Raw genomic sequence first — 26,220 nt, 5'->3', positions numbered from 1 at the left:
CCCTCCTTTTTTCCCTGAGCACCGAGAGAGTGTTACTTGTGATTTCTCCTGTGTGGTGGTGCCCACATCACTATCTGCAGCTTCTGCTTTCTCTGTTTGTCTCACAGAGTAGCTCTGTTATAAGGTCCTGCAAATCTCTAGGCTGGACTGTAAGGATGTGTGGCAGGTCCCCTCAGGAGTACACGAAGAGGCATCTTGAGACCTGGGGTTCCACTGGGATGCCAAGAAGTCAGCTTTGTCCACCAAGGTCTCTGTGCCCATGGTCCCCTCATAGAGCCCCAGGTGAAGACACCACACTGAAGTATTGTTCTTATGGCTTGTTGAATTAGATTAGAAACTACATGCATGAGAAGCTTCCCCCTATCAGCATTAGAGGCTGGGGCAGAGTTTTTGGCAGGGCCAGAGAGCTGCCGGTCAGAGGAATTTTGTCCACCACTTTCAAGGTGCATTCACCTGGCAGTGAATGTCTGGAAAAACAGATAATTTTTTCTATTATGTTTATAAAATAAGTGAATGGTGAAAGCCATTTCAAACTGAAATAGGAAAGAAGATTAGTCACTTATTGGTCATTTGGTGACTCACTTCACTATCACATGAAACTAAATTTCAAATAGATTAAGTTATCAAAGTCAATCAGTAACAAGAAAAATAGAGAAAACCATGTAAGCATTTACGTAGCTCATTGCAGAGGACTCTATCCTCAGGTGTAGTAGTCAAAACTGACAAAGGAAAAGATGAGTGGATGTGAGCGCAAAATATTAAGCCTTTAAAACAGAAAATAATGAAATTTAAAAACTTCTAAAAACATGTCTAAAAAACCTACCATAGAAGGAATTGGTATTATACAGAAAAATGAAAAGTATTAATATTTATCAATACTAATACCACAATAGGTTACCAGGAAGGACTATGTATGACAAAGTTCACAACAAAAGGAGAAACACGGCTACCAACAAGCATATTACAATCAGCTTTACAAGACACGACGTATCACGTAGTCTCCCCAGGAGTCCAGTAATGGAGAGTGAGATCATAGAATCAGTGTTTAAACCTTTCAAAATAGTCAGAGCTCTTTTTATGACAACGTGCTGTGCAGATAAGGGCATAACCATGCAGAAATCTTCGTGCTTTCCTGACGGAAGTGGAACATGTACAGGTTCTGGAACACAATATGACTACAATCACCACTTCAGGGGTGACTGTTCAGGGGCAACTGGGTGGCTCAGTCGGTTGAGCCTCTGAGTCTTGATCTTGGCTCATGTCACAGGATCTTGTGTTTGGCGGTTCCACAGATCCATCCCGGCACGGGGTCTGCACTGACAGTATGGAGCCTGCTTGGATTCTCTCACTCTCTCCCTTTTTCTCTGCCCCCATATGGCTCATGCATGCTGTGCACACATGATTATTAAATTATTAAATAAATTAAATAAATAAATAAATAAATAAATATCATGCTTTAAGTCATATAATTCACTTCTGGACAGAATGGTAAGGAAATCTGGACAGAATAATAAAGAAATAATTTTAAATAAGAATAACAATTTGGGATGCCTGGGTAGCTCAATCCGTTAGGCATCCAACTCTAGATTTCTACTCAGGTCATGATCTCATGATTCCCAGAAATGAACTTGACATCAGGGTTCTGCACAGACAGCATGGAGCCTGCAAGGGATTTTGTCTCCCCTTCTCTCTTTGTCCCTCCCCTGTTTGTGCTCTCTCCGTCTGTCTCTGTCTGTCTCTCTCTCTCTCAAAATACAAAATAAATGTAAAAAAATGAAACTACAATTTTATGCTAAAAATATGTTATTAAGCCTTAGAGGTAATGGTAAAAAAACAAAAGGGACCAAATGTGTGTGTGTGTGTGTGTGTGTGTGTGTGTGTGTATAATAGTCATATAAGTCCTGTACGTATCATGATCAATAAAATAATAAATATTATGTGACCACATTTGTTTTCCAAAGATGATGCTTTAAAATTTGAGTTATAATGTGATTTAAATAGCAATTTGCTTACTTGTGTGGTTCTGTGCTAAGAGCCTGTGGGAAGTTGGCACAGAGTTATGGAATGCTGCCTGAATGCAAATGTGTGCAGTGTGTGTGTGTGTGTGTGTGTGTGTGTGTGTGTGTCCAGGGTGGTGGTGGTGTACTCTCACTAGTACAGAGAGTGGTGGGTAATTAGTATAGTTTTAGACATCCTGAGTTTGAGGTGATGCTAAGCCATCCTGATAGAGATGACAATTCGGTCATCTCTAAAGATCCTGGGGAACAAGAGAATTTTAACTGGTGGATATAGATTGGAAGTTTTATGTACATTAGAGGTAATTGATGCCATGAGAGTCACTAAAATGGCTGGAGAAAAATAAGAGAAAAGGGAGGAAACAAGGGGTTCGGAGCGATTCCTGAAAATTGTGCCCTTTGACAACTGTGTGACGACGGGCATTTCACTTACTACTTTGAGCCCAAAAAACCTAACTTTTACATTTATATAATGTTTCTTTCTCCTGGGGCTGGTGTCATGATTTATTTCCATGACTTGAATGACCCAGTTATCCATGGTTGCTGTCCCACTCCATTAATAACAATAACGATGATAATAGCACCAAGAGCAGTGCTGAAGTAATGAGGAGCGACAAAGACAGATTTTGTGTTGAGCGTTTTGTTGTTGTTGTTTGTCTAAGCCTGTTATGATTATCTCCCTTTGGATAAAGGAAAGTTAGAGCCGCGGGAAACATGTCATGTATGTTTTGAATACTCTTCTGCAGGTACCAGCGCAGGTTGTCCTCAGCAGCAGATGATTGTTGTTATTCTAGTGTATTTGTTCTTTGATTCCCAAATAAAAGTAAATGACATTTTAAGGCAAAGACATCTTTTCTAATAAGCTAGTCTTAAAGGTAAGTCGGGGGAGTTATTGAATGTGATCCCACAACTTGAGAAAAGATGAGAGTGTAGCCTTTTGACTACTGATGTGGGCCACATCAGAAGTGAGTTGTACTCTAAAACCAGATTCAACTCACTGGTATCCTGCTTAAATATGGTGCGAAAACTGGGCCCCAGGCCACTGATGACAATCCACCGAATGTAAGAACAGTAGTTGAGGCATACCTAATAGTTAGTAGGATACATATTTAAGAATTTATTACAGAGTCTTAAGAGGTTAAGGTTTTCCTAAAAGATTATAAATCTATATGCAGTTTTGAGACTGAATTCTGTCTATTCTTCAATTGTTTCTGGTACTGAGGACAATGTGTCACAATTATGGTGAGTGTCTGAAAGGTGAGAGGAGGGATTTAAAGCACAGGACATACCTTAGATCTACCAGGAGAGGTAGTGACATGGCCACACCCCTTCTGTGTATACACACATGTGGTTAATAGTTGAAAATACCATAGAATAATGTACGTTAAGAACAATCAGCACACAAAATGTAGTGTTTCTTTATTTACATTGAGATCTCCTTATCACAGCCCTGGTTCCTTACCCTTTACTCATACTATTTACAGTTTTACTCAGAAAACTCCCTCATGTTCCTTTATCAAAGGTATTCTTGCAAACCTCAGGCAGTTTACAAGTGTTTTCTATTTAATATTCCTTAAAATGAGTTTATGGAGGTATAATTATGCACACTTTACAAATGAAGAACGTGGGCTTCCAAAGAGTTAAACTTTCTCAGCTCATTTATTAGCTAGTCATGATGACAAATCAAAGGTACCCAACCCAGTAGGAGCAAGGTTCGAGGCAGCTAAGACAAAAACATCTAATTATGAACAAATCTCTGTTGTTTCAATGCATTCACACTCTTAACATTCAAACTCTTGTTATGCTTATCTGCAGAGATGGTTGTTGTTTGTCCTGCCTGCATCTACCATCTTCTCGGAGCAGTAGTTTCTGTCTCTCTGAATCATGATTCCACCATTGAGTTTCACTGTACCCTGCATCAAAAGTCTGTTCAACAGTTTCTTAAACCCCTGAACTGACTTTCAGTGCAGAGTGCACTGAAACTCAACAGAAGACCATGGGGGAGGGGAAGGGAAATAAAAGTTAGAGAGGGAGGGAGCCAAACCATAAAAGACTCTTAAAAACTGAGAACAATCAGAGGGTTGATGGGGGGTGGGAGGGAGAGGAGGGTGGATGATGGGTATTGAGGAGGGCACCTGTTGGGATGAACACTGGGTGTTGTATCGAAACCAATTTGACATTAAATTTCATATTGAAAATATCTAAATATAAAAAAATTTCTAAGTGATTAGAAAAAAAATATTTAAGTTGAAAAAACAAAACAAAACAAAACAAAACCCAAGGTTCCTTCTCCAGTTTGGCTTTTGATATTTGCCACTGATCTTCGCAATGACATTTCTTTTTAAATTTAATCTGAGAAACTTAACAGAAACCCATGGGGGAGGGGAAGGAAAAAAAAAGATGTTAGAGTGGGAGAGAGCCAAAGAATAAGAGATCTTAAAAACTGAGAACAAACTGAGGGTTGATGGGGGGTGGGAGGGAGGGGAGGGTGGGGGATGGGTATTGAGGAGGGCAACTTTTGGGAAGAGCACTGGGTGTTGTATGGAAACCAATTTGACAATAAATTTCATGTATTGAAAATAAGTAAATAAATAAATAAATTTAATTTTATTTTGTATTTTTTTGAGAGAGAGAGAGAGAGAGGGTAAGAAAGGGAACTAGCAGGGGAGAGGGCAGATCAAGAGGAGACACAGAATCTGAAGCAGGCTCTAGGCTCTGAGCTGTCAGCCCAGACATAGTGCTCAAACTTGTGAACCAGGAGATCATGACCTGAGCTGATGTCTGACACTTGTTTGACTGAGCCACCTAGGCACTCCTTAAATTATATTTTTAAATATTCTTTTTCTCAAAGTCATACGGTTAGTGAAGTGTAATGTAGGGTAAAAGACTTTAGGAAAAAAACTGTAGGTTTTTTAACTTCCAGTCAAAGAAGTATGATTTCTATTTATTTACAGCAGAAGCTTATACAATACTTATTCTTTCACCCATCTGTGGTACTTACACTTTTGATGGCAGTAGTACCTGCTCTTGACTCCTTATTATTAAATAAAATTTCTCCAGTAAACCTAAATTCCACTCATTAGTACACTTTCCTCTGGAAGAGTAGATTGAAGATTCCCTGGCGGATCTGCTTAGTCTTGACACTGTAAATGATGGGGTTCATCACAGGCGGTGCCAACAGGTAGATATTGGCCATGATAACGTGGACCAGCGGAGAGGCATGCTTGGCAAATCGATGAGTCATGGATAGTCCAACCATGGGAACATAAAGGACCAGAACAGCCAGCACGTGGGATAGACAGTTATTGAGGGCCCGGAACCGCTCAGTCCAGGAGGCTGTGCCCAAGATACTCTTCAGGATGAGTGTGTAGGAGAGCACAATGAGCAAAGGGTCCATCACAATAATGAGCAAACCAAGAGCAAATCCATACCAGCTATTGACCCGGATGTCAGCACAGACGAGGCGGATCATATCCTGGTGGAGGCAATAGGAGTGAGAGAGAAGGTGGGAGCGGCAGAAGGGCAGGCGCTTGAGTAGGAAGAGGGAAGGGAGAACAGCCAGGACGCAGCGGCAAATGATGGCTAAGCCGATCTTGCCAATGACTTCACCGGTGAGGGTGGAGGCATAATGCAGGGGGCGGCAGATGGCCACATAGCGATCAAAGGACATGGCCAACAACACAGAAGATTCCATGAAGGAGAATCCATGGAGGAAGAAGAACTGGGCAAAACAGGCTTCAAAGCTGATCTCATGAACGTTGAACCAGAGGAGCTGCATGACTGTGGGCAGGGTGGTGAGGGTGAGGCCCAGGTCGGTCAGGGCCAGCATGGAGAGAAATAGGTACATGGGCTGGTGGAGGGATGGCTCCTTGCAGATGACTGTGAGAATGGTGGTGTTACCCATGATGGAGACGGTGTAGAGGCAGCAGAAGGGGATGGAGATCCAGATGTGGGAGGCCTCAAATCCAGGGATGCCAGTGAGGATGAAGTAGAAGGGTGCTTGGGTGCTGTTAGTCACCTTGGACATGACCGATGAAGGTAGCTTCGTGTTGCTTTGCTCAAAGAGAATCAGAAATATGAGAAATAATCTTTGTCTTTACCTCATTTGATCTAAACTCTATTCAAACAAAGGTTCACAGGTGTTGAGTGTTAGGTAAGGACAGATTCAAGAGCTCCACTGTTACTGTTCCTCAGCCTCTCTCTGGATAGTTTGCTTCCACCCCACTCAGATTCCCTCAATAACGCAACACAAATGAAATCATGGGCCACCTCCTCATTTATTTTTTAACGATTCTGTTTTACCCTTTCCCTTTGAGTTCTCAGTGCCCTAGAATCTGCCTGTCATCCAGTCATATCATCAGTACTGTTCTCACAGCGACTGAAAATGAAGTCGTACACACAAATGCCATGGCTAAAATCAAGTCCTTCTCTTTATTATGCGGTGTTTCTTTTCGAATTTGCCTTTGACTATTCTAACAGTATCCTCACCTGTTTCACCTGTTCTAAAGGTATCACCAAGTCTTTCTCTGTCATTCACTTTATCATATACTAAGATCATTATTCTTGATCAGCCTTCATTTCTCACCTGCCTTCTTTTTCTCATTACTTGATGTCATCTGTAACTAGGCTTTTCTTGATGCAGTATCCAAATATACCTGGAAGCCAAGGGCAGCGTGCACAGGAGAGGAGAGAGGGGAGAGCCCAGATGAGGACAGCCACAGTCTGTCCTCAGTCTATGGCAGGCACTCCTCTAAGGCAATTGCCTACAATAGTTCTTTTCCACCCCTAGCAATAGCCTTCACCCCTCCTTTTTTCCCTGAGCACCGAGAGAGTGTTACTTGTGATTTCTCCTGTGTGGTGGTGCCCACATCACTATCTGCAGCTTCTGCTTTCTCTGTTTGTCTCACAGAGTAGCTCTGTTATAAGGTCCTGCAAATCTCTAGGCTGGACTGTAAGGATGTGTGGCAGGTCCCCTCAGGAGTACACGAAGAGGCATCTTGAGACCTGGGGTTCCACTGGGATGCCAAGAAGTCAGCTTTGTCCACCAGGGTCTCTGTGCCCATGGTCCCCTCATAGAGCCCCAGGTGAAGACACCACACTGAAGTATTGTTCTTATGGCTTGTTGAATTAGATTAGAAACTACATGCATGAGAAGCTTCCCCCTATCAGCATTAGAGGCTGGGGCAGAGTTTTTGGCAGGGCCAGAGAGCTGCCGGTCAGAGGAATTTTGTCCACCACTTTCAAGGTGCATTCACCTGGCAGTGAATGTCTGGAAAAACAGATAATTTTTTCTATTATGTTTATAAAATAAGTGAATGGTGAAAGCCATTTCAAACTGAAATAGGAAAGAAGATTAGTCACTTATTGGTCATTTGGTGACTCACTTCACTATCACATGAAACTAAATTTCAAATAGATTAAGTTGTCAAAGTCAATCAGTAACAAGAAAAATAGAGAAAACCATGTAAGCATTTACGTAGCTCATTGCAGAGGACTCTATCCTCAGGTGTAGTAGTCAAAACTGACAAAGGAAAAGATGAGTGGATGTGAGCGCAAAATATTAAGCCTTTAAAACAGAAAATAATGAAATTTAAAAACTTCTAAAAACATGTCTAAAAAACCTACCATAGAAGGAATTGGTATTATACAGAAAAATGAAAAGTATTAATATTTATCAATACTAATACCACAATAGGTTACCAGGAAGGACTATGTATGACAAAGTTCACAACAAAAGGAGAAACACGGCTACCAACAAGCATATTACAATCAGCTTTACAAGACACGACGTATCACATAGTCTCCCCAGGAGTCCAGTAATGGAGTAATCTATAAGTGAGATCATAGAATCAGTGTTTAAGCCTTTCAAAATAGTCAGAGCTCTTTTTATGACAACGTGCTGTGCAGATAAGGGCATAACCATGCAGAAATCTTCGTGCTTTCCTGACGGAAGTGGAACATGTACAGGTTCTGGAACACAATATGACTACAATCGCCACTTCAGGGGTGACTGTTCAGGGGCAACTGGGTGGCTCAGTCGGTTGAGCCTCTGAGTCTTGATCTTGGCTCATGTCACAGGATCTTGTGTTTGGCGGTTCCACAGATCCATCCTGGCATGGGGCTCTGCACTGACAGTATGGAGCCTGCTTGGATTCTCTCTCTCTCTCCCTTTTTCTCTGCCCCCATATGGCTCATGCATGCTGTGCACACATGATTATTAAATTATTAAATAAATTAAATAAATAAATAAATAAATAAATAAATATCATGCTTTAAGTCATATAATTCACTTCTGGACAGAATGGTAAGGAAATCTGGACAGAATAATAAAGAAATAATTTTAAATAAGAATAACAATTTGGGATGCCTGGGTAGCTCAATCCGTTAGGCATCCAACTCTAGATTTCTACTCAGGTCATGATCTCATGGTTCCCAGAAATGAACTTGACATCAGGGTTCTGCACAGACAGCATGGAGCCTGCAAGGGATTTTGTCTCCCCTTCTCTCTTTGTCCCTCCCCTGTTTGTGCTCTCTCCGTCTGTCTCTGTCTGTCTCTCTCTCTCAAAATACAAAATAAATGTAAAAAAATGAAACTACAATTTTATGCTAAAAATATGTTATTAAGCCTTAGAGGTAATGGTAAAAAAACAAAAGGGACCAAATGTGTGTATGTGTGTGTGTGTGTGTGTGTGTGTGTGTGTGTGTGTATAATAGTCATATAAGTCCTGTACGTATCATGATCAATAAAATAATAAATATTATGTGACCACATTTGTTTTCCAAAGATGATGCTTTAAAATTTGAGTTATAATGTGATTTAAATAGCAATTTGCTTACTTGTGTGGTTCTGTGCTAAGAGCCTGTGGGAAGTTGGCACAGAGTTATGGAATGCTGCCTGAATGCAAATGTGTGCAGTGTGTGTGTGTGTGTGTGTGTGTGTGTGTCCAGGGTGGTGGTGGTGTACTCTCACTAGTACAGAGAGTGGTGGGTAATTAGTATAGTTTTAGACATCCTGAGTTTGAGGTGATGCTAAGCCATCCTGATAGAGATGACAATTCGGTCATCTCTAAAGATCCTGGGGAACAAGAGAATTTTAACTGGTGGATATAGATTGGAAGTTTTATGTACATTAGAGGTAATTGATGCCATGAGAGTCACTAAAATGGCTGGAGAAAAATAAGAGAAAAGGGAGGAAACAAGGGGTTTGGAGCGATTCCTGAAAATTGTGCCCCTTGACAACTGTGTGACGACGGGCATTTCACTTACTACTTTGAGCCAAAAAAACCTAACTTTTACATTTATATAATGTTTCTTTCTCCTGGGGCTGGTGTCATGGTTTAATTCCATGACTTGAATGATCCAGTTATCCATGGTTGCTGTCCCACTCCATTAATAACAATAACGATGATAATAGCACCAAGAGCAGTGCTGAAGTAATGAGGAGCGACAAAGACAGATTTTGTGTTGAGCGTTTTGTTGTTGTTGTTTGTCTAAGCCTATTATGATTATCTCCCTTTGGATAAAGGAAAGTTAGAGCCACGGGAAACATGTCATGTATGTTTTGAATGCTCTTCTGCAGGTGCCAAAGCAGGTTGTCCTCAGCAGCAGATGATTGTTGTTATTCTAGTGTATTTGTTCTTTGATTCCCAAATAAAAGTAAATGACATTTTAAGGCAAAGACATCTTTTCTAATAAGCTAGTGTTAAAGGTAAGTCAGGGGAGTTATTGAATGTGATCCCACAACCTGAGAAAAGATGAGAGTGTAGCCCTTTGACAACTGATGTGGGCCACATCAGAAGTGAGTTGTACTCTAAAACCAGATTCAACTCACTGGTATCCTGCTTAAATATGCTGCAAAAACTGGGCCCCAGGCCACTGATGACAATCCACCGAACGTAAGAACAGTAGTTGAGGCATACCTAATAGTTAGTAGGATACATATTTAAGAATTTATTACAGAGTCTTAAGAGGTTAAGGTTTTCCTAAAAGATTATAAATCTATATGCAGTTTTGAGACTGAATTCTGTCTATTCTTCACTTGTTTCTGGTACTGAGGACAATGTGTCACAATTATGTTGAGTGTCTGAGAGGTGAGAGGAGAGATTTAAGGCACAGGACATACCTTGGATCTACCAGGAGAGGTAGTGGACATGGCTACACCCCTTCTGTGTATACACACATGTGGTTAATAGTTGAAAATACCATAGAATAATGTACGTTAAGAACAATCAGCACACCAAATGTAGTGTTTCTTTATTTACATTGAGATCTCCTTATCACAGCCCTGGTTCCTTACCCTTTACTCATACTATTTACAGTTTTACTCAGAAAACTCCCTCATGTTCCTTTATCAAAGGTATTCTTGCAAACCTCAGGCAGTTTACAAGTGTTTTCTATTTAATATTCCTTAAAATGAGTTTATGGAGGTATAATTATGCACACTTTACAAATGAAGAACGTGGGCTTCCAAAGAGTTAAACTTTCTCAGCTCATTTATTAGTAAGTCATGATGACAAATCAAAGGTACCCAACCCAGTAGGAGCAAGGTTTGAGCCAGCTAAGACAAAAACATCTAATTATGAACAAATCTCTGTTGTCTCAATGCATTCACACTCTTAACATTCAAACTCTTGTTATGCTTATCTGCAGAGATGGTTGTTGTTTGTCCTGCCTGCATCTACCATCTTCTCGGAGCAGTAGTTTTCTATCTCCCTGAATCGTGGTACCACCATTGAGTTTCAGTGCACTCTGCATCAAAAGTCAGTTCAACAGTTTCTTAAACCCTAAGGTTCCTGCTCCACTTTGGCTTTTGATATTTGGTGTTCATTTTTTTTTCCAAGTAACAATGATCTCCACAGCGGTTTCTTTTCTTTTCTTTTCTTTTCTTTTCTTTTCTTTTCTTTTCTTTTTTTTTCTTTTCTTTTCTTCTTTTCTTTTCTCTTCGAGAGAGAGAGAGAGAGAGCGCACTAGCTGGGGTGAGGGGCAGAGGAAAAGGGAGAAAGATAATCTTAAGATGGCTCCATGTTTCACACAGAGTCCAACGAGGGGCTTGATCTCACGACCCTGAGATCATGACCTAGGCTGAAATCAAGAGTCAGATACTCAACTGACTGATCCAGGAATCCCTCCACAGTGGTTTTTCTATCTTCTGTTTGACCCCCTACTGAATGAAAGTTCTCATCGATTCTTGATGATTGAGATCACATGAGCAGCTGTATTTAATTAGAAGCTGATTTTTACTTTAGGAATTACAAATAAGGGCATGTGCTTGCTATAGTTTTAATAAGTCTTTTTATACAGTAGGGGCATTTGGAGTTTGTAAAGCAGCATCTTATACTTTATCACATAATTTTAGCAACACCAATGTGACGAAATCAGAACAGGGATTACATATCAAATTATATTTTTTAATACTTATTTTCTCAAAGTCATACGGTTGTGACTTATAATGTAGGGTAAAAGACTTTAGGAAAAAAACCGTAGGTTTTTTAACTTCCAGTCAAAGAAGTATTTATTTACAGCAGAAGCTTATACAATACTTATTCTTTCACCCATCTGTGGTACTTACACTTTTGATGGCAGTAGTACCTGCTCTTGACACCTTATTATTAAATAAAATTCCTCCAGTAACCTAAATTCCACTCATTAGTACACTTTCCTCTGGAAGAGTAGATTGAAGATTCCTTGGCGGATCTGCTTAGTCTTGACACTGTAAATGATGGGGTTCATCACAGGCGGTGCCAACAGGTAGATATTGGCCATGATAACGTGGACCAGCGGAGAGGCATGCTTGGCAAATCGATGAGTCATGGATACTCCAACCATGGGAACATAAAGGACCAGAACAGCCAGCACATGGGATAGACAGTTATTGAGGGTCCGGAACCGCTCAGTCCAGGAGGCTGTGCCCAAGATACTCTTCAGGATGAGTGTGTAGGAGAGCACAATGAGAAGAAAGTCCACCACATTAATGAGCAAAATCAGAGCAAGTCCATACCAGCTATTGACCCGGATGTCAGCACAGACGAGGCGGATCATATCCTGGTGGAGGCAATAGGAGTGAGAGAGAAGGTGGGAGTGGCAGAAGGGCAGGCGCTTGAGTAGGAAGAGGGAAGGGAGAACAGCCAGGACGCAGCGGCAAATGATGGCTAAGCCGATCTTGCCAATGACTTCACCGGTGAGGGTGGAGGCATAATGCAGGGGGCGGCAGATGGCCACATAGCGATCAAAGGACATGGCCAACAGCACAGAAGATTCCATAAAGGAGAATGTATGCATGAAAAATAACTGTGCAAAACATGCTTCAAAGCCGATCTCATGAACGTTGAACCAGAGGAGCTGCATGACTGTGGGCAGGGTGGTGAGGGTGAGGCCCAGGTCGGTCAGGGCCAGCATGGAGAGAAATAGGTACATGGGCTGGTGGAGGGATGGCTCCTTGCGGATGACCGTGAGAATGGTGGTGTTACCCATGATGGAGATGGTGTAGAGGCAGCAGAAGGGGATGGAGATCCAGATGTGGGAGGCCTCAAATCCAGGGATGCCAGTGAGGATGAAGTAGAAGGGTGCTTGGGTGCTGTTAGTCACCTTGGACATGACCGATGAAGGTAGCTTCGTGTTGCTTTGCTCAAAGAGAATCAGAAATATGAGAAATAATCTTTGTCTTTACCTCATTTGATCTAAACTCTAGTCAAACAAAGGTTCACAGTTGTTGAGTGTTAGGTAAGGACAGATTCAAGAGCTCCACTGTTACTGTTCCTCAGCCTCTCTCTGGATAGTTTGCTTCCACCCCACTCAGATTCCCTCAATAACGCAACACAAATGAAATCATGGGCCACCTCCTCATTTATTTTTTAATGATTCTGTTTTACCCTTTCCCTTTGAGTTCTCAGTGCCCTAGAATCTGCCTGTCATCCAGTCATATCATCAGTACTGTTCTCACAGCTACTGAAAATGAAGTCGTACACACAAATGTCATGGCTAAAATCAAGTCCTTCTCTTTATTATGCGGTGTTTCCTTTTGATTTTGCCTTTGACTATTCTAACAGTATCCTCACCTGTTTCACCTGTTCTAAAGGTATCATCAAGTCTTTCTCTGTCATTCACTTTATCATATACTAAGATCATTATTCTTGATCAGCCTTCATTTCTCACCTGCCTTCTTTTTCTCATTACTTGATGTCATCTGTAACTAGGCTTTTCTTGATGCAGTATCCAAATATACCTGGAAGCCAAGGGCAGCGTGCACAGGAGAGGAGAGAGGGGAGAGCCCAGATGAGGACAGCCACAGTCTATGGCAGGCACTCCTCTAAGGCAATTGCCTACAATAGTTCTTTTCCACCCCTAGCAATAGCCTTCACCCCTCCTTTTTTCCCTGAGCACCGAGAGAGTGTTACTTGTGATTTCTCCTGTGTGGTGGTGCCCACATCACTATCTGCAGCTTCTGCTTTCTCTGTTTGTCTCACAGAGTAGCTCTGTTATAAGGTCCTGCAAATCTCTAGGCTGGACTGTAAGGATGTGTGGCAGGTCCCCTCAGGAGTACACGAAGAGGCATCTTGAGACCTGGGGTTCCACTGGGATGCCAAGAAGTCAGCTTTGTCCACCAGGGTCTCTGTGTCCATGGTCCCCTCATAGAGCCCCAGGTGAAGACACCACACTGAAGTATTGTTCTTATGGCTTGTTGAATTAGATTAGAAACTACATGCATGAGAAGCTTCCCCCTATCAGCATTAGAGGCTGGGGCAGAGTTTTTGGCAGGGCCAGAGAGCTGCCGGTCAGAGGAATTTTGTCCACCACTTTCAAGGTGCATTCACCTGGCAGTGAATGTGTGGAAAAACAGATAATTTTTTCTATTATGTTTATAAAATAAGTGAATGGTGAAAGCCATTTCAAACTGAAATAGGAAAGAAGATTAGTCACTTATTGGTCATTTGGTGACTCACTTCACTATCACATGAAACTAAATTTCAAATAGATTAAGTTATCAAAGTCAATCAGTAACAAGAAAAATAGAGAAAACCATGTAAGCATTTACATAGCTCATTGCAGAGGGCTCTATCCTCAGGTGTAGTAGTCAAAACTGACAAAGGAAAAGATGAGTGGATGTGAGCGCAAAATATTAAGCCTTTAAAACAGAAAATAATGAAATTTAAAAACTTCTAAAAACATGTCTAAAAAACCTACCATAGAAGGAATTGGTATTATACAGAAAAATGAAAAGTATTAATATTTATCAATACTAATACCACAATAGGTTACCAGGAAGGACTATGTATGACAAAGTTCACAACAAAAGGAGAAACACGGCTACCAACAAGCATATTACAATCAGCTTTACAAGACACACATATCACGTAGTCTCCCCAGGAGTCCAGTAATGGAGAGTGAGATCATAGAATCAGTGTTTAAGCCTTTCAAAATAGTCAGAGCTCTTTTTATGACAACGTGCTGTGCAGATAAGGGCATAACCATGCAGAAATCTTCGTGCTTTCCTGACGGAAGTGGAACATGTACAGGTTCTGGAACACAATATGACTACAATCGCCACTTCAGGGGTGACTGTTCAGGGGCAACTGGGTGGCTCAGTCGGTTGAGCCTCTGAGTCTTGATCTTGGCTCATGTCACAGGATCTTGTGTTTGGCGGTTCCACAGATCCATCCCGGCATGGGGCTCTGCACTGACAGTATGGAGCCTGCTTGGATTCTCTCTCTCTCTCCCTATTTCTCTGCCCCCTTATGGCTCATGCATGCTGTGCACACATACTGTAAATAAGTTAAATAAATAAATAAATAAATAAATAAATATCATGCTTTAAGTCATATAATTCACTTCTGGACAGAATGGTAAGGAAATCTGGACAGAATAATAAAGAAATAATTTTAAATAAGAATAACAATTTGGGATGCCTGGGTAGCTCAATCCGTTAGGCATCCAACTCTAGATTTCTACTCAGGTCATGATCTCATGGTTCCCAGAAATGAACTTGACATCAGGGTTCTGCACAGACAGCATGGAGCCTGCAAAGGGAGTTTGTCTCCCCTTCTCTCTTTGTCCCTCCCCTGTTTGTGCTCTCTCCGTCTGTCTCTGTCTGTCTCTCTCTCTCAAAATACAAAATAAATGTAAAAAAATGAAACTACAATTTTATGCTAAAAATATGTTATTAAGCCTTAGAGGTAATGGTAAAAAAACAAAAGGGACCAAATGTGTGTGTGTGTGTGTGTGTGTGTGTGTGTGTGTGTATAATAGTCATATAAGTCCTGTACGTATCATGATCAATAAAATAATAAATATTATGTGACCACATTTGTTTTCCAAAGATGATGCTTTATAATTTGAGTTATAATGTGATTTAAATAGCAATTTGCTTACTTGTGTGGTTCTGTGCTAAGAGCCTGTGGGAAGTTGGCACAGAGTTATGGAATGCTGCCTGAATGCAAATGTGTGCAGTGTGTGTGTGTGTGTGTGTGTGTGTGTCCAGGGTGGTGGTGGTGTACTCTCACTAGTACAGAGAGTGGTGGGTAATTAGTATAGTTTTAGACATCCTGAGTTTGAAGTGATGCTAAGCCATCCTGATAGAGATGACAATTCGGTCATCTCTAAAGATCCTGGGGAACAAGAGAATTTTAACTGGTGGATATAGATTGGAAGTTTTATGTACATTAGAGGTAATTGATGCCATGAGAGTCACTAAAATGGCTGGAGAAAAATAAGAGAAAAGGGAGGACACAAGGGGTTCGGAGCGATTCCTGAAAATTGTGTCCTTTGACAACTGTGTGACGACGGGCATTTCACTTACTACTTTGAGCCAAAAAAACCTAACTTTTATATTTATATAATGTTTCTTTCTCCTGGGGCTGGTGTCATGGTTTAATTCCATGACTTGAATGATCCAGTTATCGATGGTTGCTGTCCCACTCCATTAATAACAATAACGATGATAATAGCACCAAGAGCAGTGCTGAAGTAATGAGGAGCGACAAAGACAGATTTTGTGTTGAGCGTTTTGTTGTTGTTGTTTGTCTAAGCCTGTTATGATTATCTCCCTTTGGATAAAGGAAAGTTAGAGCCACGGGAAACATTTCATGTATGTTTTGAATGCTCTTCTGCAGGTGCCAAAGCAGGTTGTCCTCAGCAGCAGATGATTGTTGTTATTCTAGTGTATTTGTTCTTTGATTCCCAAATAAAAGTAAATGACATTTTAAGGCAAAGACATCTTTTCTAATAAGCTAGTGTTAAAGGTAAGTCAGGGGGAGTTATTGAATGTGATCCCACAACCTGAGAAAAGATGAGAGTATAGCCCTTTGACAACTGATGTGGGCCACATCAGAAGTGAGTTGTACTCTAAAACCAGATTCAACTCACTGGTATCCTGCTTAAATATGGTGCGAAAACTGGGCCCCAGGCCACTGATGACAATCCACCGGACGTAAGAACAGTAGTTGAGGCATATCTAATAGTTAGTAGGATACATATTTAAGAATTTATTACAGAGTCTTAAGAGGTTAAGGTTTTCCTAAAAGATTATAAATCTATATGCAGTTTTGAGACTGAATTCTGTCTATTCTTCACTTGTTTCTGGTACTGAGGACAATGTGTCACAATTATGGTGAGTGTCTGAGAGGTGAGAGGAGGGATTTAAGGCACAGGACATACCTTGGATCTACCAGGAGAGGTAGTGGACATGGCTACACCCCTTCTGTGTATACACACATGTGGTTAATAGTTGAAAATACCATAGAATAATGTACGTTAAGAACAATCAGCACACAAAATGTAGTGTTTCTTTATTTACATTGAGATCTCCTTATCACAGCCCTGGTTCCTTACCCTTTACTCATACTATTTACAGTTTTACTCAGAAAACTCCCTCATGTTCCTTTATCAAAGGTATTCTTGCAAACCTCAGGCAGTTTACAAGTGTTTTCTATTTAATATTCCTTAAATGAGTTTATGGAGGTATAATTATGCACACTTTACAAATGAAGAACGTGGGCTTCCAAAGAGTTAAACTTTCTCAGCTCATTTATTAGTAAGTCATGATGACAAATCAAAGGTACCCAACCCAGTAGGAGCAAGGTTTGAGCCAGCTAAGAGGAAAACATCTAATTATGAACAAATCTCTGTCGTTTCAATGCATTCACACTCTTAACATTCAAACTCTTGTTATGCTTATCTGCAGAGATGGTTGTTGTTTGTCCTGCCTGCATCTACCATCTTCTCGGAGCAGTAGTTTTCTATCTCCCTGAATCGTGGTACCACCATTGAGTTTCAGTGCACCCCGCATCAAAAGTCAGTTCAACAGTTTCTTAAACCCTAAGGTTCCTGCTCCACTTTGGCTTTTGATATTTGGTGTTCATTTTTTTTCCAAGTAACAATGATCTCCACAGCGGTTTCTTTTCTTTTCTTTTCTTTTCTTTTCTTTTCTTTTCTTTTCTTTTCTTTTCTCTTCGAGAGAGAGAAAGAGAGAGAGCGCACTAGCTGGGGTGAGGGGCAGAGGAAAAGGGAGAAAGATAATCTTAAGATGGCTCCATGTTTCACACAGAGTCCAACGAGGGGCTTGATCTCACGACCCTGAGATCATGACCTAGGCTGAAATCAAGAGTCAGATACTCAACTGACTGATCCAGGAATCCCTCCACAGTGGTTTTTCTATCTTCTGTTTGACCCCCTACTGAATGAAAGTTCTCATCGATTCTTGATGATTGAGATCACATGAGCAGCTGTATTTAATTAGAAGCTGATTTTTACTTTAGGAATTACAAATAAGGGCATGTGCTTGCTATAGTTTTAATAAGTCTTTTTATACAGTAGGGGCATTTGGAGTTTGTAAAGCAGCATCTTATACCTTATCACATAATTTTAGCAACACCAATGTGACGAAATCAGAACAGGGATTACATATCAAATTATATTTTTTAATACTTATTTTCTCAAAGTCATACGGTTGTGACTTATAATGTAGGGTAAAAGACTTTAGGAAAAAAACCGTAGGTTTTTTAACTTCCAGTCAAACAAGTATGATTTCTATTTATTTACAGCAGAAGCTTATACAATACTTATTCTTTCACCCATCTGTGGTACTTACACTTTTGATGGCAGTAGTACCTGCTCTTGACACCTTGTTATTAAATAAAATTCCTCCAGTAAACCTAAATTCCACTCATCAGTACACTTTCCTCTGGAAGAGTAGATTGAAGATTCCCTGGCGGATCTGCTTAGTCTTGACACTGTAAATGATGGGGTTCATCACAGGCGGTGCCAACAGGTAGATATTGGCCATGATAACGTGGACCAGCGGAGAGGCATGCTTGGCAAATCGATGAGTCATGGATACTCCAACCATGGGAACATAAAGGACCAGAACAGCCAGCACGTGGGATAGACAGTTATTGAGGGCGTGGAACCGCTCAGTCCAGGAGGCTGTGCCCAAGATACTCTTCAGGATGAGTGTGTAGGAGAGCACAATGAGAAGAAAGTCCACCACATTAATGAGCAAAATCAGAGCAAGTCCATACCAGCTATTGACCCAGATGTCAGCACAGACGAGGCGGATCATATCCTGGTGGAGGCAATAGGAGTGAGAGAGAAGGTGGGAGCGGCAGAAGGGCAGGCGCTTGAGTAGGAAGAGGGAAGGGAGAACAACCAGGACGCAGCGGCAAATGATGGCTAAGCCGATCTTGCCAATGACTTCACCGGTGAGGATGGAGGCATAATGCAGGGGGCGGCAGATGGCCACATAGCGATCAAAGGACATGGCCAACAACACAGAAGATTCCATGACGGAGAATGTATGAATGAAAAATAACTGTGCAAAACATGCTTCAAAGCCGATCTCATGAACGTTGAACCAGAGGAGCTGCATGACTGTGGGCAGGGTGGTGAGGGTGAGGCCCAGGTCGGTCAGGGCCAGCATGGAGAGAAATAGGTACATGGGCTGGTGGAGGGATGGCTCCTTGCGGATGACCGTGAGAATGGAGGTGTTACCCATGATGGAGATGGTGTAGAGGCAGCAGAAGGGGATGGAGATCCAGATGTGGGAGGCCTCAAATCCAGGGATGCCAGTGAGGATGAAGTAGAAGGGTGCTTGGGTGCTGTTAGTCACCTTGGACATGACCGATGAAGGTAGCTTCGTGTTGCTTTGCTCAAAGAGAATCAGAAATATGAGAAATAATCTTTGTCTTTACCTCATTTGGTCTAAACTCTATTCAAACAAAGGTTCACAGGTGTTGAGTGTTAGGTAAGGACAGATTCAAGAGCTCCACTGTTACTGTTCCTCAGCCTCTCTCTGGATAGTTTGCTTCCACCCCACTCAGATTCCCTCAATAACGCAACACAAATGAAATCATGGGCCACCTCCTCATTTATTTTTTAACGATTCTGTTTTACCCTTTCCCTTTGAGTTCTCAGTGCCCTAGAATCTGCCTGTCATCCAGTCATATCATCAGTACTGTTCTCACAGCGACTGAAAATGAAGTCGTACACACAAATGCCATGGCTAAAATCAAGTCCTTCTCTTTATTATGCGGTGTTTCCTTTTGATTTTGCCTTTGACTATTCTAACAGTATCCTCACCTGTTTCACCTGTTCTAAAGGTATCACCAAGTCTTTCTCTGTCATTCACTTTATCATATACTAAGATCATTATTCTTGATCAGCCTTCATTTCTCACCTGCCTTCTTTTTCTCATTACTTGATGTCATCTGTAACTAGGCTTTTCTTGATGCAGTATCCAAATATACCTGGAAGCCAAGGGCAGCGTGCACAGGAGAGGAGAGAGGGGAGAGCCCAGATGAGGACAGCCACAGTCTGTCCTCAGTCTATGGCAGGCACTCCTCTAAGGCAATTGCCTACAATAGTTCTTTTCCACCCCTAGCAATAGCCTTCACCCCTCCTTTTTTCCCTGAGCACCGAGAGAGTGTTACTTGTGATTTCTCCTGTGTGGTGGTGCCCACATCACTATCTGCAGCTTCTGCTTTCTCTGTTTGTCTCACAGAGTAGCTCTGTTATAAGGTCCTGCAAATCTCTAGGCTGGACTGTAAGGATGTGTGGCAGGTCCCCTCAGGAGTACACGAAGAGGCATCTTGAGACCTGGGGTTCCACTGGGATGCCAAGAAGTCAGCTTTGTCCACCAGGGTCTCTGTGTCCATGGTCCCCTCATAGAGCCCCAGGTGAAGACACCACACTGAAGTATTGTTCTTATGGCTTGTTGAATTAGATTAGAAACTACATGCATGAGAAGCTTCCCCCTATCAGCATTAGAGGCTGGGGCAGAGTTTTTGGCAGGGCCAGAGAGCTGCCGGTCAGAGGAATTTTGTCCACCACTTTCAAGGTGCATTCACCTGGCAGTGAATGTGTGGAAAAACAGATAATTTTTTCTATTATGTTTATAAAATAAGTGAATGGTGAAAGCCATTTCAAACTGAAATAGGAAAGAAGATTAGTCACTTATTGGTCATTTGGTGACTCACTTCACTATCACATGAAACTAAATTTCAAATAGATTAAGTTATCAAAGTCAATCAGTAACAAGAAAAATAGAGAAAACCATGTAAGCATTTACGTAGCTCATTGCAGAGGGCTCTATCCTCAGGTGTAGTAGTCAAAACTGACAAAGGAAAAGATGAGTGGATGTGAGCGCAAAATATTAAGCCTTTAAAACAGAAAATAATGAAATTTAAAAACTTCTGAAAACATGTCTAAAAAACCTACCATAGAAGGAATTGGTATTATACAGAAAAATGAAAAGTATTAATATTTATCAATACTAATACCACAATAGGTTACCAGGAAGGACTATGTATGACAAAGTTCACAACAAAAGGAGAAACACGGCTACCAACAAGCATATTACAATCAGCTTTACAAGACAGGACATATCACGTCATCTCTCCAGGAGTCCAGTAATAGAGAGTGAGATCATAGAATCAGTGTTTAAACCTTTCAAAATAGTCAGAGTTCTTTTTATGACAACGTGCTGTGCAGATAAGGGCATAACCATGCAGAAATCTTCGTGCTTTCCTGACGGAAGTGGAACATGTACAGGTTCTGGAACACAATATGACTATAATCGCCACTTCAGGGGTGACTGTTCAGGGGCAACTGGGTGGCTCAGTCAGTTGAGCCTCTGATTCTTGATCTTGGCTCATGTCACAGGATCTTGTATTTGGCGGTTCCACAGATCCATCCTGGCATGGGGCTCTGCACTGACAGTATGGAGCCTGCTTGGATTCTCTCTCTCTCTCCCTTTTTCTCTGCCCCCATATGGCTCATGCATGCTGTGCACACATGATTATTAAATTATTAAATAAATTAAATAAATAAATAAATAAATAAATAAATAAATATCATGCTTTAAGTCATATAATTCACTTCTGGACAGAATGGTAAGGAAATCTGGACAGAATAATAAAGAAATAATTTTAAATAAGAATAACAATTTGGGATGCCTGGGTAGCTCAATCCGTTAGGCATCCAACTCTAGATTTCTACTCAGGTCATGATCTCATGGTTCCCAGAAATGAACTTGACATCAGGGTTCTGCACAGACAGCATGGAGCCTGCAAGGGATTTTGTCTCCCCTTCTCTCTTTGTCCCTCCCCTGTTTGTGCTCTCTCCGTCTGTCTCTGTCTGTCTCTCTCTCTCAAAATACAAAATAAATGTAAAAAAATGAAACTACAATTTTATGCTAAAAATATGTTATTAAGCCTTAGAGGTAATGGTAAAAAAACAAAAGGGACCAAATGTGTGTGTGTGTGTGTGTGTGTGTGTGTGTGTGTATAATAGTCATATAAGTCCTGTACGTATCATGATCAATAAAATAATAAATATTATGTGACCACATTTGTTTTCCAAAGATGATGCTTTAAAATTTGAGTTATAATGTGATTTAAATAGCAATTTGCTTACTTGTGTGGTTCTGTGCTAAGAGCCTGTGGGAAGTTGGCACAGAGTTATGGAATGCTGCCTGAATGCAAATGTGTGCAGTGTGTGTGTGTGTGTGTGTGTGTGTGTGTCCAGGGTGGTGGTGGTGTACTCTCACTAGTACAGAGAGTGGTGGGTAATTAGTATAGTTTTAGACATCCTGAGTTTGAGGTGATGCTAAGCCATCCTGATAGAGATGACAATTCGGTCATCTCTAAAGATCCTGGGGAACAAGAGAATTTTAACTGGTGGATATAGATTGGAAGTTTTATGTACATTAGAGGTAATTGATGCCATGAAAGTCACTAAAATGGCTGGAGAAAAATAAGAGAAAAGGGAGGAAACAAGGGGTTCGGAGCGATTCCTGAAAATTGTGTCCTTTGACAACTGTGTGACGACGGGCATTTCACTTACTACTTTGAGCCCAAAAAACCTAACTTTTACATTTATATAATGTTTCTTTCTCCTGGGGCTGGTGTCATGATTTATTTCCATGACTTGAATGATCCAGTTATCCGTGGTTGCTGTCCCACTCCATTAATAACAATAACGATGATAATACCACCAAGAGCAGTGCTGAAGTAATGAGGAGCGACAAAGACAGATTTTGTGTTGAGCGTTTTGTTGTTGTTGTTTGTCTAAGCCTATTATGATTATCTCCCTTTGGATAAAGGAAAGTTAGAGCCACGGGAAACATGTCATGTATGTTTTGAATGCTCTTCTGCAGGTGCCAAAGCAGGTTGTCCTCAGCAGCAGATGATTGTTGTTATTCTAGTGTATTTGTTCTTTGATTCCCAAATAAAAGTAAATGACATTTTAAGGCAAAGACATCTTTTCTAATAAGCTAGTGTTAAAGGTAAGTCAGGGGGAGTTATTGAATGTGATTCCACAACCTGAGAAAAGATGAGAGTGTAGCCCTTTGACAACTGATGTGGGCCACATCAGAAGTGAGTTGTACTCTAAAACCAGATTCAACTCACTGGTATCCTGCTTAAATATGGTGCGAAAACTGGGCCCCAGGCCACTGATGACAATCCACCGAACGTAAGAACAGTAGTTGAGGCATACCTAATAGTTAGTAGGATACATATTTAAGAATTTATTACAGAGTCTTAAGAGGTTAAGGTTTTCCTAAAAGATTATAAATCTATATGCAGTTTTGAGACGGAATTCTGTCTATTCTTCAATTGTTTCTGGTACTGAGGACAATGTGTCACAATTATGGTGAGTGTCTGAAAGGTGAGAGGAGGGATTTAAGGCACAGGACATACCTTGGATCTACCAGGAGAGGTAGTGACATGGCCACACCCCTTCTGTGTATACACACATGTGGTTAATAGTTGAAAATACCATAGAATAATGTACGTTAAGAACAATCAGCACACAAAATGTAGTGTTTCTTTATTTACATTGAGATCTCCTTATCACAGCCCTGGTTCCTTACCCTTTACTCATACTATTTACAGTTTTACTCAGAAAACTCCCTCATGTTCCTTTATCAAAGGTATTCTTGCAAACCTCAGGCAGTTTACAAGTGTTTTCTATTTAATATTCCTTAAAATGAGTTTATGGAGGTATAATTATGCACACTTTACAAATGAAGAACATGGGCTTCCAAAGAGTTAAACTTTCTCAGCTCATTTATTAGCTAGTCATGATGATAAATCAAAGGTACCCAACCCAGTAGGAGCAAGGTTTGAGGCAGCTAAGAGGAAAACATCTAATTATGAACAAATCTCTGTTGTTTCAATGCATTCACACTCTTAACATTCAAACTCTTGTTATGCTTATCTGCAGAGATGGTTGTTGTTTGTCCTGCCTGCATCTATTATCTTCTCAGAGCAGTAGTTTCTGTCTCTCTGAATCATGATTCCACCATTGAGTTTCACTGTACTCTGCATCAAAAGTCTGTTCAACAGTTTCTTAAACCCCTGAACTGACTTTCAGTGCAGAGTGCACTGAAACTCAACAGTAGACCATGGGGGAGGGGAAGGAAAATAAAAGTTAGAGAGGGAGGGAGCCAAACCATAAAAGACTCTTAAAAACTGAGAACAATCAGAGGGTTGATGGGGGGTGGGAGGGAGAGGAGGGTGGATGATGGGTATTGAGGAGGGCACCTGTTGGGATGAACACTGGGTGTTGTATCGAAACCAATTTGACATTAAATTTCATATTGAAAATATCTAAATATAAAAAAATTTCTAAGTGATTAGAAAAAAAAATATTTAAGTTGAAAAAACAAAACAAAACAAAACAAAACCCAAGGTTCCTTCTCCAGTTTGGCTTTTGATATTTGCCACTGATCTTCGCAATGACATTTCTTTTTAAATTTAATCTGAGAAACTTAACAGAAACCCATGGGGGAGGGGAAGGAAAAAAAAAAGATGTTAGAGTGGGAGAGAGCCAAAACGTAAGAGACACTTAAAAACTGAGAACAAACTGAGGGTTGATGGGGGGTGGGAGGGAGGGGAGGGTGGGGGATGGGTATTGAGGAGGGCAACTTTTGGGATGAGCACTGGGTGTTGTATGGAAACCAATTTGACAATAAATTTCATGTATTGAAAATAAGTAAATAAATAAATAAATTTAATTTTATTTTGTATTTTTTTGAGAGAGAGAGAGAGAGAGGGTAAGAAAGGGAACTAGCAGGGGAGAGGGCAGATCAAGAGGAGACACAGAATCTGAAGCAGGCTCTAGGCTCTGAGCTGTCAGCCCAGACATAGTGCTCAAACTTGTGAACCAGGAGATCATGACCTGAGCTGATGTCTGACACTTGTTTGAGCCACCTAGGCACTCCTTAAATTATATTTTTAAATATTCTTTTTCTCAAAGTCATACGGTTAGTGAAGTGTAATGTAGGGTAAAAGACTTTAGGAAAAAAACTGTAGGTTTTTTAACTTCCAGTCAAAGAAGTATGATTTCTATTTATTTACAGCAGAAGCTTATACAATACTTATTCTTTCACCCATCTGTGGTACTTACACTTTTGATGGCAGTAGTACCTGCTCTTGACTCCTTATTATTAAATAAAATTTCTCCAGTAAACCTAAATTCCACTCATTAGTACACTTTCCTCTGGAAGAGTAGATTGAAGATTCCCTGGCGGATCTGCTTAGTCTTGACACTGTAAATGATGGGGTTCATCACAGGCGGTGCCAACAGGTAGATATTGGCCATGATAACGTGGACCAGCGGAGAGGCATGCTTGGCAAATCGATGAGTCATGGATAGTCCAACCATGGGAACATAAAGGACCAGAACAGCCAGCACGTGGGATAGACAGTTATTGAGGGCCCGGAACCGCTCAGTCCAGGAGGCTGTGCCCAAGATACTCTTCAGGATGAGTGTGTAGGAGAGCACAATGAGCAAAGGGTCCATCACAATAATGAGCAAACCAAGAGCAAATCCATACCAGCTATTGACCCGGATGTCAGCACAGACGAGGCGGATCATATCCTGGTGGAGGCAATAGGAGTGAGAGAGAAGGTGGGAGCGGCAGAAGGGCAGGCGCTTGAGTAGGAAGAGGGAAGGGAGAACAGCCAGGACGCAGCGGCAAATGATGGCTAAGCCGATCTTGCCAATGACTTCACCGGTGAGGGTGGAGGCATAATGCAGGGGGCGGCAGATGGCCACATAGCGATCAAAGGACATGGCCAACAACACAGAAGATTCCATGAAGGAGAATCCATGGAGGAAGAAGAACTGGGCAAAACAGGCTTCAAAGCTGATCTCATGAACGTTGAACCAGAGGAGCTGCATGACTGTGGGCAGGGTGGTGAGGGTGAGGCCCAGGTCGGTCAGGGCCAGCATGGAGAGAAATAGGTACATGGGCTGGTGGAGAGATGGCTCCTTGCAGATGACTGTGAGAATGGTGGTGTTACCCATGATGGAGACGGTGTAGAGGCAGCAGAAGGGGATGGAGATCCAGATGTGGGAGGCCTCAAATCCAGGGATGCCAGTGAGGATGAAGTAGAAGGGTGCTTGGGTGCTGTTAGTCACCTTGGACATGACCGATGAAGGTAGCTTCGTGTTGCTTTGCTCAAAGAGAATCAGAAATATGAGAAATAATCTTTGTCTTTACCTCATTTGATCTAAACTCTATTCAAACAAAGGTTCACAGGTGTTGAGTGTTAGGTAAGGACAGATTCAAGAGCTCCACTGTTACTGTTCCTCAGCCTCTCTCTGGATAGTTTGCTTCCACCCCACTCAGATTCCCTCAATAACGCAACACAAATGAAATCATGGGCCACCTCCTCATTTATTTTTTAACGATTCTGTTTTACCCTTT

General features: G+C 41.3%; 4 protein-coding genes across 4 annotated transcripts; all 4 read right to left on the bottom strand.

Annotated features, from left to right (window-relative positions):
* Nucleotides 1-5,094: 5,094 nt before the first annotated feature.
* Nucleotides 5,095-6,045, bottom strand: LOC122482585 (olfactory receptor 51Q1-like). The gene has a single exon (XM_043578892.1). The coding sequence runs from the start codon at nt 6,040-6,042 to the stop codon at nt 5,095-5,097; it is 948 nt and encodes a 315-aa protein (XP_043434827.1). The 5' UTR covers nt 6,043-6,045.
* Nucleotides 6,046-11,660: 5,615 nt separating this feature from the next.
* Nucleotides 11,661-12,611, bottom strand: LOC122482584 (olfactory receptor 51Q1-like). The gene has a single exon (XM_043578891.1). It carries the CDS (start codon nt 12,606-12,608, stop codon nt 11,661-11,663), a length of 948 nt encoding a protein of 315 aa, XP_043434826.1. The 5' UTR covers nt 12,609-12,611.
* Nucleotides 12,612-18,174: 5,563 nt separating this feature from the next.
* Nucleotides 18,175-19,125, bottom strand: LOC122482583 (olfactory receptor 51Q1-like). The gene has a single exon (XM_043578890.1). It carries the CDS (start codon nt 19,120-19,122, stop codon nt 18,175-18,177), a length of 948 nt encoding a protein of 315 aa, XP_043434825.1. The 5' UTR covers nt 19,123-19,125.
* Nucleotides 19,126-24,992: 5,867 nt separating this feature from the next.
* LOC122482582 (olfactory receptor 51Q1-like) lies at nt 24,993-25,943 on the bottom strand. Its single transcript, XM_043578889.1, has one exon. The coding sequence runs from the start codon at nt 25,938-25,940 to the stop codon at nt 24,993-24,995; it is 948 nt and encodes a 315-aa protein (XP_043434824.1). The 5' UTR covers nt 25,941-25,943.
* Between the last annotated feature and the right edge of the window lie 277 nt (nt 25,944-26,220).

This window comes from Prionailurus bengalensis, chromosome D1, assembly GCF_016509475.1.
Source record: "Prionailurus bengalensis isolate Pbe53 chromosome D1, Fcat_Pben_1.1_paternal_pri, whole genome shotgun sequence".
Lineage (NCBI taxonomy): Eukaryota > Metazoa > Chordata > Mammalia > Carnivora > Felidae > Prionailurus > Prionailurus bengalensis.
The sequence above is the reverse complement of the archived record's forward strand: the minus strand, read 5'-3'. Positions and strand labels throughout refer to the sequence as shown.

Bases quoted from the DNA above. Each gene is read 5' to 3' on its own strand.
- LOC122482585 (XM_043578892.1), bottom strand. From the start codon at position 6,042: ATGTCCAAGGTGACTAACAGCACCCAAGCACCCTTCTACTTCATCCTC.
- LOC122482584 (XM_043578891.1), bottom strand. From the start codon at position 12,608: ATGTCCAAGGTGACTAACAGCACCCAAGCACCCTTCTACTTCATCCTC.
- LOC122482583 (XM_043578890.1), bottom strand. From the start codon at position 19,122: ATGTCCAAGGTGACTAACAGCACCCAAGCACCCTTCTACTTCATCCTC.
- LOC122482582 (XM_043578889.1), bottom strand. From the start codon at position 25,940: ATGTCCAAGGTGACTAACAGCACCCAAGCACCCTTCTACTTCATCCTC.